This window comes from Amphiprion ocellaris, chromosome 10 (genome assembly GCF_022539595.1).
Source record: "Amphiprion ocellaris isolate individual 3 ecotype Okinawa chromosome 10, ASM2253959v1, whole genome shotgun sequence".
In the NCBI taxonomy this organism is placed as follows: domain Eukaryota; kingdom Metazoa; phylum Chordata; class Actinopteri; family Pomacentridae; genus Amphiprion; species Amphiprion ocellaris.
The window spans coordinates 25109304-25131476 of record NC_072775.1 but is presented as its reverse complement, the minus strand read 5'-3'; the positions used below and the strand labels follow the sequence as shown (position 1 = coordinate 25131476).

Here is a 22173-nt window from a genome sequence, read left to right as displayed (position 1 = left end):
CATGAAGATTGGAAAGCTCTGACTGCAGAACCCGTGCACCAAACAGCCACAACATTAATACCACCTGACTAATACTGTTGTGTTCCTCCTCGTACTATCAAAGCAGCTGTGGCCTGACGAGAGATTACAAATCTACAAGACCACAAAGGTGTCCTGTGGTATCAGAGACCCATCATATGGGCGGATCTGTTTTTCCAAAATGTCTACATGCTTTGTTGGACCTGCGGAAATGGAGGTCAAACCAACACCTCAAGCTCTTTATCATGCTCTTCAAACTACTTCTAAACAGTTTTGCAGTATGGCAAGGAGCAGTATCCTGCTAGAGGCCACTGCTACCAGAGAATACTGTTGCCAGGAGGAATATGTGATGCAACAATGTTAAGGTAAGTATCATAGTAACATACACATGGATACCTGCACCCACGGCTTCCCAGGAGAACATTGCCTACAGCATCGCACTGCCACCGTGGAGCTTGCATTCTTCCACAGGTAAACCAAGTAAACTACACACACACACATCCAGCTGTCCACATGATGTAAAATAAATGTGAATACTGTCCATTAAGGAAGCATTTAGATTCTCAGCAATTTGGTCTACAGTAGCTCCTCTGTGGTTTCAGACCACACAGGGCAGCCTTCTCTCCTCCATCAAAAATGAGACATGGCCACCCATATCTGTCATCTGTCTCTTTGGATCACTTTTGGTAACCACTCCGCACAAGTAGTGCCCCACTCATTTAAAGATACTGTAACCCAGTTTCTTAACCATCACAGTTTGGTCCTCATCAAATTTGCTCTGATAACCATGCAGGTCATTTCTTCCACATCCAATGCATCAATTTCAAGAACTGTCTGTTCACTTGCTGCCTAATATATTTCACCCCTTGACAGCTGCCATTGTAATAAGATAATCAGTATTATTCACTTCATCTCTCAGTGGTCTTCATGTTGTGACTGATTGCTGTATGCCTCTCATCCACGGCACAAGTGGAAATATCACACTCCACTAATATAGAAAAGCTTGTTATAACATGTGATCACAGGGGTCAAGTGTCATGAAGCGTCAGATTTTTATTTTTATTTTTTTTTTGCAGACTATGAAAGTTTATGCTCAATGAGTTTTTGTTCAGATTTTGTGAGTACCAGTCAAAAAATACAAGAGATTTTTGAAAATGTGTCTTTAAAGCAACAACCCTAGCTTGCTCTAAAAGAAAACCTCATAGATTAAACCACAAATCTATTCTGTATTAAACAGGGCAAGCCTAAATTTGGATTCACAGCCTGGCAATTTTGAATGCCTTCACGTTCCACTGATGTGTCCCTGATGACTACCATTTAATCAGCTGCAAATGCTCTTAATTACAAGATTAGTCTCCTACCAATTAGCCAATGTGCTAATGGTTCTAATCTGCCACTGACGTCGACTGAATTCTAATTAGAGACTAACTGTTTCAATTCACCTAGGACCCATCTGATGGGTCATTACCAACCTAGTTACCCTCATATAAACCAACTGCAGCAAGCAACACGGGTCCTATTTAGAGAGCAGCTGTGGTGGGTTTACGACCATCATGTGGGCCATTTCCATGCATCATGAAATGACAATGTTTCCATTCCCTGAAAATCACAAAGGCATTCTGATGACTCACTGATGAAAATATTATTCTCTGCAACGCTACAAGCTGTGAAAATTAAACATGCACCAGAGGTCTTCATAATTTTGTTGAAAATGCAGATTTTAAAATATGAAATATAGTAAAATAAAAAGGTTCCTTTTAGGTGTAGAGGGTAGACTAAGATTCCAGCATTTTAAAAAATAATTCCAGTTTAAAAAAATCTCTGGGTAGTAACAGATGGCAGACAGGGTTACTGTTTTCTGACAAGTCTGCTGTAGAGGAAAAAAAAGTCACTTATAGCAGCTTTGATTGAATGAAGTCTCTTTAAACCTATTCATCTTCTGTCTGCTGTATGAAGGTATGGAACTTAGCTCGTTTGACTGATAAGTAACAGTTATCAAGAACTTGACTACAAGGGACAAGATTGCCAGATATTGCTGCTTGGAATACAACTGACCAGTGTCTGGGATGTTTTTAAATAGTGAATGTTGATATCTGTAGCTCCACTGGAAGAATTACCTAGAAGATTGAATTATCTGCATTTTAGACAAAATTTTGTATAGTATCAACTCTTCATTTCACTGCAGGCCACAGGAGGCAATCTATGCCCTCTGTCCTTGATGCCTTAAAACAAATAATTAGAGGACTAGAGTTCAGTATCTCCTCATGCAGACCTTTTCACCCTGATTTAAACTACCAAACAGAATTTTGGGCTGGGTTGGATTTGCTGACTAAACAAACTTGTCCTTACAAACACTGGACAGCTAAGTTGTAAAAAGAGGAAAGCATGTGTTGAGCCACTGGAACTTAACTAAGTCATCTTAATGATGATTGAGATTTTAATCTAAGAGTGACCGAGTTTTCTCCATCAGGGCCCCTCGACTTTGGAACGACCTGGCTGAGGAGATAAGACCTGCAGAGTCACTGACTTCTTTTACATCACTTCTTAAAACCCACTTTTATAGACTTGCTTTTATGTGAAGTTTACTTTCAGCTTTAATTAGTTTTAGTGTTTTATTCTGTATTATGTCTGTTTATTTTATATGTTCTCTCTTTGTGTTCCTTGGTGTAATGTTGCCTGTAATTCTTTAATTTTCTAAGTTTTTGATTTATAATTTCTAACTTTTAACCCTCCATCTTATTCTTAAATTGTTAAACTGCTTAGGTCCCTTGTTTGATATGTGTGCTAATCTAGCTAATTATTCATTTAACCTATTACAGTTTTTACTATTTATTTGAATTGAATGCTCTGACTTGTCTCCTTATGTCTTGCTTAAAGCACCTTGTGAACACTGTTCTTAAGGGTGTTATATAAATAAAGTCATTATTATTATCTTTGAGCCTTTTCGCTTAATAAGGATGTCTACTTATCAAAATGCATTCCGCCTTCTGTCATTAATTTCCATTAACACTGGACAGTTAAAAACAGCTGCACACATTGTGTAGCCTTTTTAGAATTGCTCTCTGTTTTGTTTGCCTCGTGCACGCACAAGAACACACGTGCAAGCATCCCCTAGTGATGCCATGGCTTCACAGTTGGGCGGCTGCATTGCTATAAAAAGGCCAATAAGATGATAGACCTGAAGGAGACACAAACTAGACAAATTCACAGTTTTCATTCTGCTGTTCAGTTGAGGGTTCTTTGTAAAATCATGCATCTGTATTTTTATTTTGATTGATAACAAATGGAAGAGGACAACAATAAATTAATGCTGTCCTTTAGAAGATAGGTAGCAGTTATATTTAATTTTGTAAAACTATGCACCAAAACTGGTCAAAAATACTCCACATTCTTACTTTTATTTAGTTGTTTGTCTAAGCTGGTTGCTTTATACTAGAAGCAGCCCACCACATGCCACATAGAATCTAAAATCAGGAGGTTTTTACTGCTGATCATCTATGCAGGTGATTTTACGATGAGATTTTCCTCTGCAGACTGTTGCCACTCATTGGAAATACAGATATTTCATATGTTCTGTGATCATGTTTATACAAGTCAGTCTATCATTATTCAGGAATCTGAGGTGTATTGACATCTCATCACAGAACTTCTGCTGTTTTGCAGATATATTACTTGAATAAAGACTACTTTTAAGTCACCGAAAATTGTCAGCTTCTTCTGTGACAGAATTCCATTGTGGTTTTCAGATTTTGATGACTGTGATGATACCAAAAACATTTCTCTTGCCAGGTGACATGCTATTCCACAGAATGACAATTGAAAGTCAAAACAAGAAGACACGGCAAACAAGTACATATGGAAGCAAACAATACACAATGCAAAATATTTTAACCCAGTCTTAAGGATACATGTAATGTTTTTTGGAGAGAAAAAACTACAACTTGGAAGCAACACATCATCATTAAAAGAGTGGAGAAGACTGAGAAGTTTCTCTGGGCTGTTAATACAGAAACTGAACTCAGGGCAGAAGTCCAACCACGATGTCAAACAGCAGATGCTGTTTATCATCTGGCTAATACCATCTCTATAGTGAAACATGGAGGCAGCATCATTGTGGCATGAGGGTGATTCTCAGCAGCAGGAACAGTGAGACTGGTTAGAACTGAATGTAGACTGAATGCAACCAAATGGCACTTAAGTGGGAGTTCACCTTTCAGTACAACAGTAAAACCAAAGCAACCAAGACAACACTGAGTGACTTCTGCAAAAGTCTCTGACTGTCTGTGAATGATTCAGCCAAAACTCAGATTAAACCCTACAGAACAACAGAACATCTCTGGAGAGACCAAACAATGGCACCTCACAGAGGCTTCCCATCCAATCTGACAGAGCTTGATAGGATCTCCAAGAAGGATGGGATATCATGCATACGTCCAGGTATGTAAAGTCTTTAGAAACTCAGTCAAAACCTGAAGCTGTGATCATTGCCAAATGGGCTACTATAAAGTATTGAACTAAATGTTTTATAATGGAAAAAAATCCAGTTTTGGATTCCTAATACATTTGCAAAAAACATCTACAAACATTACTGAGTCATTGAGAGTAGTCGGGTGAAATGACAATTTTATCCATTTAAAAGGAAATCTGCAACAGTAAAAGTGCAATGGGGTCTGAAAACTTTTAGAAGCAACTGTAAATCTTGACAATTCTAGCAACAAACAAAACCTAAATGCATCTTACCTGCCCTGCACTTTGATGTCAGAGATTGCATAGAAATATCTGGATAGGTTGTTCTCATCCACCATGGTGGCCCCAGTGGCTGGCTTCAGCAGCCTAATCCTCAGATCAGTAATCGTGAAGAAGTCCCTCAGGTTCTTGGTGGTATCCAGCTGCCCGTATAGGGAGGCCATGTTGTGTAGTCGAGGGCCAGCAAACAGAGCAAAGCGGTCCTTTATCTCGAAACGTACCGTCTTATCGTTCTTCCACACGTAGCCTCGGGAGTAGTCTTCAGTGCAAATGATGTCCAGCAGAGTGCGCTGGGTGAGATCATTCACTGTCTTGGGTTCCATGGTAAAAGCGTCCAGGCAGTCAGTGGCATAAAACTGGTAGGGGGTCCAGGTCCGGCCGTAGTCGAGCGACTTTTCCAGGACCATCTGCTCTGGCCGTCCCGACTCAAAGGTCAGTACAATGTCGTCAGTCAGCTCAATTGTCTTGTTCCATGACAGCGTGATGTTAACCTGCAGAGGTTTTGGGTATTTCTTCCATGACGTTGACTGCCAAAAAGTAGTGGGGTTGCGACCCTCAAAGTCAAACATCAACTCAGGAGGATGAGCCAGCTCCTCAGTGGCAGCGTCACATTCATTGTTGCACATATACGGATTCTCCTGCAGGAAAAACACAATTACATACAAGTGAGTACACAGTGCAGCCACAATATAACAATGTGTTTCTCCCCATCCTGTGTGTGTGGTACAACTCTGAAAGAGTGGGGAAAAAATAGAGAATTTTTAGGTGCACTATATCATCAAAAAAACAACAGTAGGATAAAATTTGGTATTATATTTATGGACACAGGCAGCATATGCTTTACAACATGAAAGAAATCTACACCCAGTGAGACAATACATGATTAAAAAATAATGCAAACATAACATTGCAGTGCATTTGTTATTTGTAGAACTTGTAGAACCATTGATGCAATTTTATAAAACATAAACAGTACTGAATCCCATCACAGTATAACACAATGCTGCAGTTACATTGTTATATCCACAAAAATGCTAGTAATTCACCAAAGAAATCAGTAAAGACAAATAAAAAATAAAAACACAAGAAATGCAAACAACAATAACCAACAACAAAAAATATGCCTACAGGAATTATGGCTGATAGTTAGGTCATTAAATTAAGCTTTCACAATTTGCTGACAATATGTGTTAGGACATGGTTACATTTCTTTGTGTGATTTTTCTGCTGGCTCCTTGGAATTCTATCAGAGAGCTGCTAACTGACCGGTAGATAAACTTACAGTAAACTAAGTGATCAGAGTGGTAGCAAAAAGAAAAAAAAAACGAAATGAAGGCCCAGGATGAAAATGTTTGGAATTTTAATGGTTTACTTTTGTGCAGAAATTGTTATATACAATAAACCTGGCAGGGACAAGCTGTGCCGTGTGGTTTTAGGAAGCCAAATTAGTAACTGAACTGCCAAAAAGGTCTTTAAATATTTACTTTTGTATGAAATATTCAGTGAAATCCTTGAACACTTGTTACTTGGAGAGCAACTTGTTGTAGTAGAATCACTATCACAAATCATTACAAACCCTAAAGCATCTTACAGTTTGGCTGTTGGGCCACTTTGTCTTGAAAACTTGTTAATGTTTCCAGTTCTTCATGTGCTATCCTATCATGATTCCACCGATGTACTCAAGAGCATTTCTTTCACATTCAGGTCAACGTGTACTTCATAATTTCCACAACCAGTGTTGGTTCTAGAGCTGCAGGAGACAATGACCCTCTCATTAAGATGCCACTGTGGATCCCATATTCTCGTTCAGCATCATTCCAGCCTACACTGCCACCCAAATTGCCAGTGTAATTGATATTCCTGTGTGGTATTTCAGCTGAGATGGGAATGGAATCCAGATGAGTGTTTCTTATGAAACACGCAAAGGGACATGCATTTTTCATGGGCCTGCGTCTGCTCTGTACTATAGACATTCAGCGAGTCTGGATGTTTGTGTGAGCACGTTTGTGCGGGGAAAGAGAGGAGCTCTTGATTCATTTGTGTTTGTTTGTGAGAGGGTGAGAGAGCTCTGAATGTGTTTGCTTGTGTGTGCACATGCAGTATGCATTTGTGTGCGCACAAGTGTGAATGGATAGCGAAAAGAGGAACAGAGGGAGAGCTGAAGCAGGGCCAGAGAGCAGAAGACACACTCCAATTGACATTCCTCTCACCTCTGCTCCAGGAACAATGAGGTTAAGTGCTGATGAGATTCAGATCAACTGTAAAGCGATTCGATAATCAGCAATCGTCTGACACTCTACACGCAAAATTATCTAAAGGTGAGAATACTGCTATCTGCAACATTCGTCACTTATCTCTCAGATATTGCAGTGCATTCAGCCCAGACTGCCACTTTGCTGGATGAAAATCACTGGCAGGAATACTGATAGGCAGACACCATTATATTTTATCTGAAAAGACCAATGGCTTCTTTTTGTCTTTGAGTAAGTACCCTGATTTCTTTCTGCCCAAAAAAAAAACATGTATGCTTCATCTTCCTCACAGGAAGATGTATTGGTGACTTCCCTTTTTTTTAGATACAGATCTCCAGAGAGCATTTTATTTCCTATGGGGCCATAATATGCTTTCAGTGATTTGCTCCTCAGCTAGAAGCAATAACTATTCGATGAGGTAAAACAAGACTGAAGAATTCTGGGTCACTAGGCTTGTTCAGCTGACTCAAAGGAGCATTGCACGATCCAATTAGAGGGGTAATAAGGGTTATGGTGCTAAGACAGAGTGTGAGAATAGGAAAGAGTGTGAGGGAGAAGAATGTAACCTTTATGCAGTGTTTTTTAAAGGAAGATCTCAGTTGCTAAAAGTGTTCTCCTCTCACGCCCATGCACACCCACACACACACAAAGCTAAGACAAAGCTTGAAAGGCCACAGTGTAGCCTGAAACCAGAAACACAAAAAATGAAAGATCTGAACGAGAGAGTGAAGGGGTAATAGGGAGGATGGTGGTTGCCTGAGTTCTGCCACGGGAATGATAAATTGTACTTGAGTCAACTGTTTACCAATGATGTGTGCTGAGGCTCGTTATATTCCTGCTTGTGCTTGAACAGGCTTGGAGGTCTGCTTAGAGCTCAGACCTTCATGAGAGAGAGGGAGGGACAGAGACACTGCAAGAGAGAGTGATTTCCCTGTTGCCCTTCAAGACCATGATTTTTCACTTATATTTGTTTCATTTGTTGTGATAGTTTGGTTTCGGGAGCAGTGGGATGGCTGCCTTTGCATCCTTCGAAATGGAAGCCTTATTCACAGATGATACAAAGAACTTCAACCGTTAATGCTAATGAGAAACACTATTTCCTGGCGAAACAGTGAGAAACACAGTAAATAGAAGCTTGAAAGAGAGAGAAATTTGCCCCATCAGACCAGCAGAAGTGTTCAGAAACCAGTGGAAAGCAGTCATAAATTTGGTCCATAATCATTCTATTGGTGCCTGCCTTGACTTCAGGCCTTCAGGGAAGAGATCGTTCTAACCAAGCAGCCCGTTCATGTATGGGAGCTGGCTGAGGACAAACCTTTCATCAAAGCTCAGTTTGTCACTAATAACACCCAATAGTCCAAAGGCACTTCTCCAGTTCACAACATTAGGTGACATACACAATAATTATTTTTTCCAAGTAAACCCCATCATAGTGGAATGCTTTCAAGCAGCTCAGTTGAGGTGAATTGAAGGACTTGGAAAAAGGTCAGGACCTTTCATCGAATTTCCTGTGTTGGTTATTTAACATCAAAAACAGTGCCTCATAGAAATCAATATTGTCTATGGTCATTTAAAGACCAAGGGCTTCAGAGCTATGCCTGAGGGAAGCTATTGAAGACAATAAACCCTATCAGACTGATCCTTTTCCTGTGATCATGGCCGTTGGAGGAAACAGCCAGCTATTGGATTTAAAACGAGCAAGATGTTTGTACTGAAATGAGACATGAACCAACCAAAAAAGAGGACCTGGCCTAACAAATAAATGTCTGCCATGAAAATAGAATCTAGCATGTATTGTCAGTGCGGGGATATGTTACCACTTCTGGCCAAAATGTAAGTTGTTGACATAATTAGATTTTTGTGAAATTAAATTATGTTTTGAAATTATTTATTAATTTATTTATTTTTAAAAATAAAACAAACTGGCAATACGCATACACTTACACAAACATTCAATTGAACTATTATTATTATTATTATTATTATTATTATTACCCTGTGACATCCTATATATGTTATGCTTTTCATTTATATTGTCTGCTATATCTTTTTTTGACCATTTTTGGTCATTTATGCAGGAATTACATCACATGTTACATATTGAAGGGGCGCACTATCCAGTTTTATGCCCTCAGCTAATAAAAAAACTTTCATAAAATATTTTCTGTCTCTAAAAGCATTCTAAAGTCCAAAACAATTAGTCAGATTATGCAAAGGTGATGTCATTGTGTTGGTGTGGGGTGGGTGGAGAGGAATTTCATCCAAATCCATTAGTCAGTTTTTGAGTAATGTTGCTAACAGACAGACAAACCAACGCAGATCGTCACATAACCCTGCCATGTTCTCAAGTTCACACCTTTTGACATAACAGTACATACAAAACTGTAAGAGCTTGTAGCAACCAATAATGTAATAACAGCCAATTATGTAATACCTGTCAATAACGTAATAAATTTGGCCATTTTAAATGTAATAAAGCCAGTAACGCAATAATTTGCCAGTAATGTAATGAAGTTTTTGAGAAAATAAAGTAATAACATTTTGCCAATAATGTAATAAGTTGTTACGTTATTGGTTGGTTATTATGTTAATGGCCTAGCATTTAAAAATCTGTTGAAAATGCAATAACTGCAGCCGATAATGTAATAATGCATAAATAGGACTGCATTTCTTCTCTTATATATGAGAGCCTAAAACTAGACAGAAGATGACAGAGACACTGACATAGAATTATGAATTTACATGTCTAATCAAATAAACAATATTCTAAATAAAACTTTTGTACAACAAATAATTCTCAAATTGGCTCCTACAATCATAATTAAGGAGAGTGAGAGCTACATGGGATGTATCTTTCATGAATGAATATGACGACTTTGCCATCTATCATTTTTGATAAGCAAACCACAAAAACTGCAAAAAAATCTTTTATTTCCAAGTAAATTAATAACAAACCAATAATAGTAACTTATTACATTATTGGCAAGTTATTACACAATTGGCAGATTATTATGTTACTGGCTTTATTACATTTAAAATGGCCAAATTTATTACATTATTGGTAAGTATTACATTATTGGACGTTATCACACTACTGGTTACTACAGAGCTTCTTATGCCCTGTCTCTCGTTGCTGTTGCTGACATCTCTATTGCCACCATGGCCGCTGCATAATGGAGCCCAGCTGGTTTCTATCAATGCTATATGATCCATCCGGGTGCACTGGCTTAGTGCAGGAGCCCTGAGCAGCAAGTCTGTGACTGGTCGCAGCTAATGATGTCCTGATCTCTGCAGCCTATAAGGTCAATCCAATATCAGGGAGTCACACAGCACGAGAGAAAGAGAACAAGGAAGACAAAGACTTGAGCTGGGAATGTGCGTCCAAATGTCATTTACTTGAAAATATAGCAGAACACTCAAATCATGAGATTGTCATAAAGAGTTAAATGATGTTTATAGATATTTATATGTAATGTCATGGTTGTCCTCAATTGTTTAAAAAGGTTTCAATTAAAGGGAACAATGAACTGTAACAGAGTCAGCAACACAGCACAGAATACATCTGTTGTGTACTAATTACATCAATAAAATCCTTGAAATGTTGACACATAAATCAGCACAGAATATGTTAAGTGATGTGTTTTCCCCTTGCATAACAAAAATCATCAAAAATATGGAAATACACATTTTACAAATATCCATGAAAACACTAAATCCACCAGCAAGTGCACACATGGCACATGCTGTGGTATGAGGCAGATGTTTAAATGAATGACATATGGCCTATGAGACTGACAAACTCAACCTCCGCTAGCGTGTCTTTTGACAGAGGATGTGATTCAGTAGATAAATTCTCTGACCAATGACAAGTGCTGTTGAAGAATGGGTGCAGGCAATCTAACCAATCAGTTTGGCTGACAGATTTTTGGACCTGAAGCTCAGATCACAGATTGAAGTCACGATTGTTTCCTACTTCATCCCTCTTCTTTGAGGCAAGCGAGCTTGTTATTTAAAACCTGTGACGTTTGAGCTCTGAGCTGTGCTTGCTGATTTGTTTCTCTATAAATCGCTCTGAGACAAACAGCTTTGCTTAGAAAATGCATCCAAGATTAATTTGGCTTGACTTTATTTGAGCGATGTGTCTTTTCAAGAAGAAAAAGAAGAAATATGGTACTATCAGTTACCAGACAGTCCCGGGGGAAATTAATTTTGTTTATTTTCAGTGTTAAAAGGGGCCCACAGCTTATAAAGAGATCACTTAGTGCATAAATTGAACAACAGTCAAGTCAGAAGCGACATGAATGGAAGGTTACAATAATGATGTTATTGAAAAACAGCTTGTCAGTTAGTAGCAGCAGTCATACTAAATCATACTGTGGGTCAATCAAATAATCATTCATTCAGTTTTTACTGTTGCGTGCTGACCAACCTCCACACTTACATAAATGCAGAATTCATACATACAGCAATATTCCTGTGAGAATACTCTACATGCACATATACACACAATAATAGCGCTTAGATGAATGACAGATTTGTCTAAGCTGTGGGCTTTTTGGGGGAAATTTATACTCCAAAAAAATGAAAACTGAAAATTCTCCATTTCAGTCAATAATAGGTCCACAGCTGCAAGAGCAAAATAAACAACCTCGGGCACCTGGGAGAATTTTTCTCTCCCTGTTCACGGCAATAGGGCAGAGTAAGATTTGAAAAAATCTAGCCAAAACAGAAATTTCTACTTCTGCCTAATAAACTTTCTAAATTAGAGTAACACTGTGAAATAAAATGAATCAGTAGAAGGAGAGGGTCCATGAGCAATAAGATGATCAGAAAAAGCTACCAGTTTATTAAGTTTTTCTAAATCACTTTTTGGAGTTATAACCAAATGTAAAGTCATAGTAGTAGTAAAATTTGTTATCACTGATCACAATTATCTCCTTGACTAATGCAGATTTCTTAAAATACAAGATCCTTCTATGTGCTTTGGATTTTTTATTGCATTATCATTTCATTCAACCAAATTTATAAAGGGCATTTGTAATAAAATTACAAATTGAAACATACAGTAATATCAGTGACTGACCTGTTTGTACGTTACTCGTTTGTGCTGAGCACTCAGTGAACTTCCTTAACACAGAGCCTCTGTGGCTGTGAGAGAGGTCTCTCCCACTGGACCAGAGGTGTTGCTGGACTAATCAGCCCATCATCCTGCTCGGCCTTACACCTCCTAACCTGCCGCATGTCACCTGCCGATGTGTCACTGGCCCGAACCCCCTCTATTACACTCCAGATGCACCAGAACAAGAGAAACTTGACAAATGACAGTTTAGTGATATCACTCGGCTGCGATTCAGTGCTTAGGGATTTGATCCAGAATAACAAAAATGATAATGATTTGAGTTGAAACACCACTTGACAAAATCCAGAAATACCCATTAGAGATTGCAATAAAATCTCAACCTTCAGGCAAACTCTGTTTGTCCTGCACTCAACTCAGTACCTCGATATAGTTGAGGATGATAAGGCTGAGGTGATGCTCAGAAGACAAGCCAAAAGGATGATATCCAGATAGATCTAGGTCGGCTTTTTGAAGATGGAATACTCGAGTGTATAGTGAACACAGAGACTGGGTGTTGATCCTTTCAGGGCTCGGTATAAGCTGGACGGAACAGACAGCTGAGATGAGCCATAGTGAGATATTGGTAGAGTCAGAGCTTTGGCAGAAACTCAATAGAGCTTTAATGACCTGCAGTCAGGGCCAGCAGTGGCTCACAACAGAGCCAGGCTTTTCATTCTTATGACCTTCAGAGGAATGAAGGACAGGCGATTGCATATCTGACCTATGAATACTCCATCATATCATATCTGAGGCTGGATGTTTATAGACCTCAGAGACCTGACATCATGGCCATTCAATATTATGCATGTCCAAAAAACGGAATTCTACATCACAGTTTGATCATCAAAATCCACGACACAAGGACAAATTGCGTTTGTTCATATCTTTTAAGAATTATACCAATTTCTGAAATACACACACATTACATTGCAGCTAAACTGCAGTTCTGTAGAGCTTACTGCTGTTTTGGGGATTTCTTTTTTAAAACGTGCTTGTGAAATGTGAGGCTGTAATTAGCATCCAGGGGATTCCAGGATCATTTTTAAGGGTCCGAGATGATTATGCGACTCAACTAAGCACAAAATATGATTGATTTGGTGCAAATTTATTTTCTAGGTTGATTTCTCTTGCTTAGAGCTTAGTAGTATATTAAAATATATTTTTTGCGTGAATTTTGATTTAGGTTAATCACTACAGAACACATTGCACAATGATTGTAATGTCATTAACTGTTTGCCTGGGTGGAGCTGCAAGTGACAAGACAGTCAAGTCATCTATATGCACTGACTGTGTTCTGTTGTCAAACTATTAAGAAGGTCATTAAATTGTATCAAGAAAGATTTCAAATTTGGTTCGTAAGATCAAATTATGTCATGTTAATTGAATACACTTCCTTCTAAAAGAATTGTAACACTGAGACCAGTTCCTTTATATTTGCTGTAGACTGCAAACATTTGAGTTTGACATCAAACATTGAATATGAGACAACAGATCAACATTTCAGCTTTTATTTCCAGATATTTTTGGATCTGACGCACAACTTACAAGATAGCACCTTTTGTTTGAACCCACCCATTTTTCATGTGAGCAAAAGTATTGGAACATGTGACTGACAGGTGAGTTTTGTTACTCTACTGTGTCCTATTACATTGATTATTCAAACAATAAATAGCTTTGAATGTCGACACTACCGGTCAAAAGTTTGGACATTCTCATTCAATGCTTTTTATTTATTTGTATTATTTTCTACATTATAGATTAATTCTGTAGATTAAAACTTTGTTTTTAGTTTTGATATATTCAGTCTTCATTGTAGAAAATAATTAAATAAAAACCATTGAATGAGAAAGTGTGTCCAAACGTTTGACTGGTAGTGTAGGCTGAGTTTCAGATTTGGCTTTTGCCTGTGCAGACTGCATCTATAGTTAGAGGTGCAACATGAAAACCAGAGAGCTGTTTTTGGGTGAAAAACAAGCAATTGTGAAGCTGAGAGAAGATGAAAAATCAGTCAGAGCCATTGCGCAAGCATTGGCCATAGCCAGTACAACCATTTGGAATGCCTTGAAGAAGAAACAAACCACAGGTGTCCTAAGTTACAGACGTTGAACGGGTAGACCAAGGAAAACAGCAGCACTTGACGACAGAAACATTGTGAGAGCTGTACAGAAAGCAATTGTTAGTGACATCAGCAGCAACCTCCAGAGGGCAGGAGTGAAGGCATCGCAATCTACTGTTCGCAGAAGCCTTCATGAAGACTACACCAAAAGATGCAAACCACTCATTGGCAGGAAGAATAGGACGGCCAGACAGGAATTTGCCAAAAAGAAACAGAGATGAGCCTCAAAAATTCTAGGACAAAGTTTTATGGACTGATGAGACAAAGATGAACCTTTATCAAAGTGATGGAAAGGCTAAAGTTTGGAGAAAGAAAGGATCTGCTCATGATCCCAAACATACAAGCTCATCTGTGAAACACAGTGGAGGTAGAGTCATGGCATGGGCTTGCATGACTTCTTCTGGGACGGGTTCATTAATCTTCTAAGTTGTGTATCAGATCCAGAATACCTGGAAATAAAAGCTGAGATGTTGATCTCTTGTCTTATATTCCTCGTTTGATGTCAAACCCAAATGTTTTCAGTTTAAAGCAAAAATAAAGGAATTGGCCTCACTGTTTCAATACTTTTGGAGGGGAGTGTAGGTTTTAATTCAACTAAGGACAACACAGACCCTATATGAGCCTTATATGGAGGAGCTGATAATTTGTCCTATTTTTCAAATTTTGACAGGAAAAATAGGAACATTTATTGCATGACTTTGTCGATAAAAGTTCAGAGGTTACTGAATTATAGGAGGGTTTGTCAGGTTGTTAGTTGGAAATAAGATGTTTCTGGCAATTATGCAAAGACAGTAAGTTCCTTTCAGTATCGTAAAGCAAAGCAAAGCAAAGAAAATGCAATCATTTGCGTTAGGTGGTTACGGGTACGTAAATAGAACATCAGAGAGGGCAGAGGTGGCAGCTGTAACTTGCTATTGCCGTAGACATCTGATCAAAATGAAAACGCAAACTTCTCCCGGCGCTCGTGTTTCAATTTGCCACATACCAATCACTCCGCCCTTTGGAACACAGCCCTCGCCAAAGCAGTCCCTTTGAGGGCTGCAGCACAGCCAGTCTGGCCTTTTGAAGTACACTGCTTGGCAAATCAGCCGCGCCACGATCCAGGGCGGCAGCCTTGATTGGGATTCGCAGGGTGTCAGCAGATGAGGGGAAATGCACTCCACATTAATTAACACCTGGCCTCATTATCTTTCCCATGTGGCAGAGTTCCACTGGGTAAATTTAACACCCCTTTATTATCATGGGGGGTGGTATGGTGGTGAGCTTTCATGTATGTATACGCACACTTGACTGCGTGTATGAAAATATCTGTATGTTTAGGTGTGGAGAACTGAAGCAAAGTGATTTGCATGTGTGTGTTTGCTGTTTTTGTTTGTATTTGTGGATCTATATGTGTACTCACCTGTGTATTTGTCTGTGTATTAATATGTGTGTGTGGTTGCAGGGCTCTGCTTGTGTGAGCTCAGTTGTGTGTGGGATTAGTTTCCCTCTGATGTCAGTATTCAATAAAAAAGCTTTAACATTGCTATAATGAGAGGATGTTTAATTCTCTTTGGTAGATCTCTCTGTCTTTTGATTCACGGCGCTCTGTATTCCAAGGCAGCCACTGGATAAAACCCCGCCTGCCTGTGTGGTAAAAATTGATATCTCTCTTGTCAAGACTCTTTGGACAGAATACCTAACATGCACAGATATTTGTGTGCAAAATAAACACATCATAGGAATTTAAAGGTTTTTAATTCTGTCGAAAGCATGACAGTGCCAGGGGTGGTATGTTTGAGTCTCACTGACTTTAGCTGTGCTGAAAATATTTACACTAGTTCTGAAAAGAACTGTCTAACTCACATAAAAATACTCATGTTTTAAACTGTCAAGTTTATATTTAAAAATGCTGCACAGTCTTAGATATTATAATTTCAGATATCAGCAGCATTATACCAGGCAGCACATATGCTTTGTGTATGCTTGTTTAGTCCATTTATGTTTTTCATGTCTTGTGTTTATGTCTTGTACACAGTAAATACAAGGTACTAAACTTTTAACCTTAACCCTTACAATAGAGGTTCTTTCATAATCATCTGTAAAGCTAATGAGCTGTTTATATCCAACTGTGTTTAAAAATGTATTGTATTGTGTGATGGCTGTTAAATAGAGCTGCAGCCAAAAATCAGTTAATATCACTCAATAGTCAAAGCAAGAAGAAATAGCTAGCTTGGCTTTTCCTGCCTCTAAAGCTCAGTGCGTTGTATTCCATCTATCTAATCCATACACACAACAAATTTTAAGTGGAAATAAATGATTTTTCAGGGAGTTTCTCCAAATGAAAGGCAGCATGAAACAGGCCATGGTTTAACTGTTGATTACATTCTTAATGAAGTCACAGTGGTAAAGGTTTTGTTAGGTTTAGACACAAAATAAACTTGGTCAGGTTGTTATGACTATCATAATATATGCATAGTTATGCTTATGGGATAGTCATTGTTAAAAGTAACAATGCTGACAATGTTGTCAACACAAAAAAATCAAACCCGACCTCCCCGCTAAGTGGACTTCATGGCTCCATAACAATGTCACCATCTCCCTTGCTCCTTTGAAATACTATGGTCTCTAGAGGGTTGTGTTACTTGAGTATAAACATATGTTATGCTTTCTGAAATGACTGATGCTGTCTCACATAATTCCTTGAGGTTAGAAGTTGCTTCACAAATATAACGCTCATCAGAGAAGTCATTGGCAGATGTATTAACTGCTTTTCACGAAGAGAGTCACACAGCATGATTGCCCCATCCATCCATCCATCCATCCATCCATCCATCCATCCATCCATCCATCCATCCATCCATCCATCCATCCATCCATCCATCCATCCATCAAGGGCACTCCAGAGACCCTCTCCCCAGCTTTCCAGTTCCTTCTGGGGGATTCCTGCCATCCCATGCTAGGGCATGAGATGTAATCCCTCTGAGGAGGTTGAGGTCTATCCTGGGATCTCTTCCCAGCTAAACATACCAAGAAAACCTCCAAAGAAGGTGCCAAGGGGTCATCTGAATCAGACACCCGAACCACTTCATGTGAAGGAGCAGCAACTCTCCTCCGAACTCCCTCTAGGTGTCTGAGCTCTTCACTCTATCTTTGGACTAGCTGTCTTCTTTTGCTTTTAGTCTTGATACTAAGCCAAGATAAGCCAAACTCAATGCACAGATAGAACAGTTGTGTTGACCTACTCAATTAACTCTTAATGAAAATAAGAGTAAAATAGAGTAAAATTGTGTTGCAGATTTGTAACCATTCAACCAAATTAAACTGAAAAGCACCAGATAACTTTATATCCATATCGAGTGAATGCACTGAAATTAGTACACATAAGCCTGCATTTATGCCATAAATACTACTGTGACTGAGCTTTTTGTCAGGGTAAGCTGTTGTCTGCCAAGCAAATAGGCCCATGCACTGATTAACTTTTGTCACAAAACACAACTGAAATTAAAGTGTAATCTATTTGTTACCCAAGAATGCATGCAATCTAACAGTACACTGATAAGACACCCTCAAATCAATGCGCTATTGATTTGAACTCATTAGTTTCATATAAGCAGCTTTCAATCTGTCACTGATTCTGGGTGTGCTCTCATTGTAAAGAAAATCTAAGGACACTGCCACAGTTTTCAGTCATTTACAATGACGTCCAAGGATCGTCTCAGAGAAATTGAGAGAAACTGGAATGTAACTAAGAATGTGAAAGTAAGAACAAGAGAGCGCGAATGTGAAATTGCTGCATTGTTCATCAGTGCGTTTGCTCACAGTGTGTCAACTCATCCTCCATTTTTTCAATCTGCATAGTTATTAGAAGCTTTTATTAATTTGAAATGCCAAAGTGAGGAAAAAAGCATTACTGAAATGTCATCCCTTCACTGAGCATGATATAATCATACCAGCCACTTTTGGAAACGAACATTCTTCCCTTCTGTACTTTCATGTCTACCACTCTGGCTTCCTCTCTCTCTCTGCAGCACAGTCTTTTTCATTCTTTCTCAGAGATCGATATGGCCTGACAATATGATGACTGGGTTTCCTAAGGGGAGGTGGGTCGCAGCAGTTGCCTGTCATCTCACCACTATTTCTCTCTTTCAAGTCGTGCCCCTTCCACTCATTGCGTGATTCTTTCAGAAAAACTGCTCTATAAGGCTTGACCTTCTTGACTTGTTTGGGTTTTTATTGGTAAGACAATACAATGCTGATGTGCTGTACATGTTAACACCATTAAGGCAATAGTCTTATATTTGTATTTCAGTATGCAGTTGGAACTCCAACAAACACACTTTGGACATTTTCAGCACATTAAATGACCGTTGTTATTATTGCGTAACATTCCTATGCATATAAGCCAGTGGGGACTTCCTCCACCTTCTATTACACCAGAAGGTGTATTATCATTCTGGTCACTGATAACCAGAAAATAACTGCAATAACAAAGGCAACCTCTTGCCATCATATTAATATGTGCATGTAAAAACTCTGGCTTAAGCATGTTGTCATGGTATATTTTACCCCAAAGCATGATCCTTTTCTAAATGTAACCATTTACTTTTGGTGTCTAAACTTAACCAAACATTGAGTAAAAAACAGCAAGCAACAATTAATGTCAAAATAAGACTTAAGTCAGAAAACAATACTATCGCAATGGTTAGACAAAACACAAATTCAAGTTTCCTAGCTAAAAGTCCACTGACTTAGAACATGCAATCCTCCCAGTTTCCAAATGTGGGCTTTTGTTTCCCTATATAGGTGCAAAATCATGGCTCCACTGCCATTAAATGAAGTGATAAAGGAGCACCATTAAATGGGATTGAATGGCCTACTGAGCCTGCTAGATGGTGGAAGGAGTCCCTACTGGCCCATATGTATGGGGATGGTGTGAGATAACATGATTACTATTGTAATGCTTTGCTATAGAAGGATATATCTCAATTGCTCCAAAGCTGTGTTGACAAAGACTAAGGGTCTCCATACTGGCTACTTGTCTGTTTTAGAATTAGGTATTTACTTTCTTTGTATTTACATACCTTGATTCCAGTCCAAGTTCTAAGTTAAACAATTCAAACTACAAGTCTTAACTTTCTGATGTAATCATGAAGAACACATACACTACCAGTGAAAAATTTGGACACACGCTCTCATTCAATGCTTTTTCTTTATTTGTATTATTTTCCACATTGTAGATTAATACTGAATATTAACACTTTTTTGTTCACAACATATTTCCACATGTATTCTTTTATAGTTTTGATGTCTTCAGTATTAATATACAACATAGACAACAATTTAATAAAAACCATTGGATGAGAAGGTGTGTCCAAACTTTTGACTGTTTTTTTATGTTTCTGTCACAAAAACAACTATTTGGTTACACGTTTGGCCATTTTCACATGTATAGGCTCTTTTGGTAGCCGTTCACAAGCCTCTGCCAAGATTCTGGTTGTACTTTTGACAACTACACAAGAGTTCAGATCGAGCTGTTGTTTGTTGAGTAGTGTGATAGAAATGGGAATAAAAAACTGTTAAAAATGGATGCTATTATATTTTCAGACTTTCAGACCTGAAGGTAGTAATTTGTATTCTGGAAATAAAATGTGTGAGGGGTCCTTCAGGGTCTTGTGCATGCCTGAGAAAAGACATGCACAAACTACAGATTGGTGTTAACCTACAAGATTCTAATGGTAGCTCATGCATAACATTCAGGTAGAAATTATCTGCAGTGTTTTCATGTTAGATAGTTGAATGCTGTGTTCTAAAGTGAAAGCAGGTGTAAGGCAGCTATATTTCCACCAACACAGACTTTTGAGGTTACAGCTTTTAAGGGATTCCTCTCCCATGAGAGTGTTGCTTGATTGCTTGACGCTCCTCAGTCCGGACAAAATTACAGACAATGTCTTAAGGGAAGAGAAGTCCCTCACACACACGCACTTCCCTTCTTAGAAAAAAAGAAAAACCTCTGGCAGATGGGTGAGCCAAGTAGAGTTTTTGGGCAGCAACAGAGAGTGAGCCTGCCAACTAGCTTTTGAGTATTTCAATTACTGTATCTTTTACAAGAATCCCATTCAGCTTGTCAAGCATTAAAGGACACTGAATTGGTGTACAAGCACTGAATGCTGTGAGTGTGAAAATAATTCAGTTTAATGGTAAGGGAATTCCTTTTATTTTTGAAAACACACTGTGATTCCAGTTAGTCTCTTATTTCTTTGTTCAAATGGTAGAGGTGCTGAGATGGACACAACAAATTAGGAAGCTCTGAGGGAATATATATAACACCAAAAATAGCTGAGGCCTGTTTGTCAAACCTGGCTCAGTAAATTTTAGAAAGGGTATCTTTGCCATTTTGCTTTAAAATTCAAACATAAAAAGAAAAAAGAAACTGTGATATGTAAATATATTTGTAAATTTTTTTGTTGAAATTGAACAGACCAGAAAGATGAGATGCAGTCAATTTCATTCCGCTGTTTAAAATGGAAGTTGTTTTTGTATTGTTATATTTAATCTATATGTTAATGACAAACTGACATGTGAAGTATATCTTTTCCCTACTATGACTAAAAACCTAATATAACATTTGATATAAACTGTGATGTCTGCTGTACTGTGCAACACATGATTTTCTTACAGCTGATCCTGACATGTTATGTTCACATGCCAACACTGTTATAAATGGAAGCTTTAGAATTCTGTGAAACTGCTTTACCATATAATAATGATAAAATATGTTGTGGTGTTCCTGCTGAATGTACTCCGTGCATTGCTTGAATAACACGTGCCTTGACCCCAGCAGTGTTAAGTGGAGACGTGTGTCCCATTTTCACTTCATTTCAAGCACAGTAGGCAAACATATTATCAAGAAACATCAAGGTATGACAGTCTGCCATGCCAAGCGGCTTTGGTTCCATCATGTCAGCTGAAGTAGCTCAGTATAAAATCCAATAGCAAAACTGCACTATATGTTTTAAAGACTGACAGCTGTTTAAAGAGCTCACTGTTTTCAACATAGACAGCAGTGAGTATGTAAGAGAGTGTCCGCACATCACAACATTTGGATGTTTAAAATAATTTCAGCTTAGATGAAACAAAAAGAAAACTGCAATTATTTTTTTGTGCTGAAAAAGTCATATTTGTGCATGCACCAACGTAAAAATCTTCAAAAGTGGCTTTTCACATTTCTGCTTAATAAAAAAACTACACAAATGAAGCACTCATCCATATCGGTATATATTCAAATGTTAAGCTGTCCAGAAAGGCTGTCTATTCGAACTACAAAGCCCATCACTTTCATTTATATCTCCATGCATAATTCATTTGTCTTTGTATTTACAACCCTCTAAGAATTAACCTGTCACAGATCCTGTGGAATAATGTCACCATATCTCTGTCAAGTGCTCACCTCATATGGAGCATCCAGCCTCCACATGTTCAAACAAGACATGGATATTATGCATCATCAGCTGACAGAAAACAAGGGACAGGGAAATTAAAGAGCCAGGAGACAAAAGAGGTGGCAGGCGAGTGAAAGAATAAATGATGACTCTCCCCCTCTCCTGGAGTCAGGGGACATGTTGCATGTCATCTCGGTGTCTTGGTACGCAGTGGTGCGGTGATGATGTGCTGGGCAGGGCCAGTTCAGAACAGAGTCAAGGGCACCGAGGTGACGGCAAGTTAAACGCTCCAACTGTTCCCTGTCTCCAAACAAATATATGGATGAGTGAACGTCCCACTGAGAAGGAGGGGAATCAAATCAAAGAGGGGCAATGACAGCTTCACATTTGACCTCTGAACTGCTTGGTTATTTCAGCCACCAGACACAGACACAAAGTTCATGATATCTATGCGTAAAGTTTGCCACAGGCAAGCTGATCATTGACCACTGACCATCAGTT

The 22173-nt window shown here is 38.6% G+C and overlaps 1 protein-coding gene across 3 annotated transcripts in view; it reads right to left on the bottom strand.

Moving 5' to 3' along the window:
* Positions 1-22173, bottom strand: part of LOC111579721 (netrin-G1-like) — a 73570-nt gene that overhangs the window by 38416 nt on the left and 12981 nt on the right. For all 3 annotated transcript variants that reach the window (XM_055014841.1, XM_055014842.1, XM_055014840.1), the window contains exon 3: positions 4759-5402. In XM_055014841.1, the coding sequence (XP_054870816.1) occupies positions 4759-5402 (644 nt within the window). The remainder of the gene's footprint in view (positions 1-4758; positions 5403-22173) is intronic.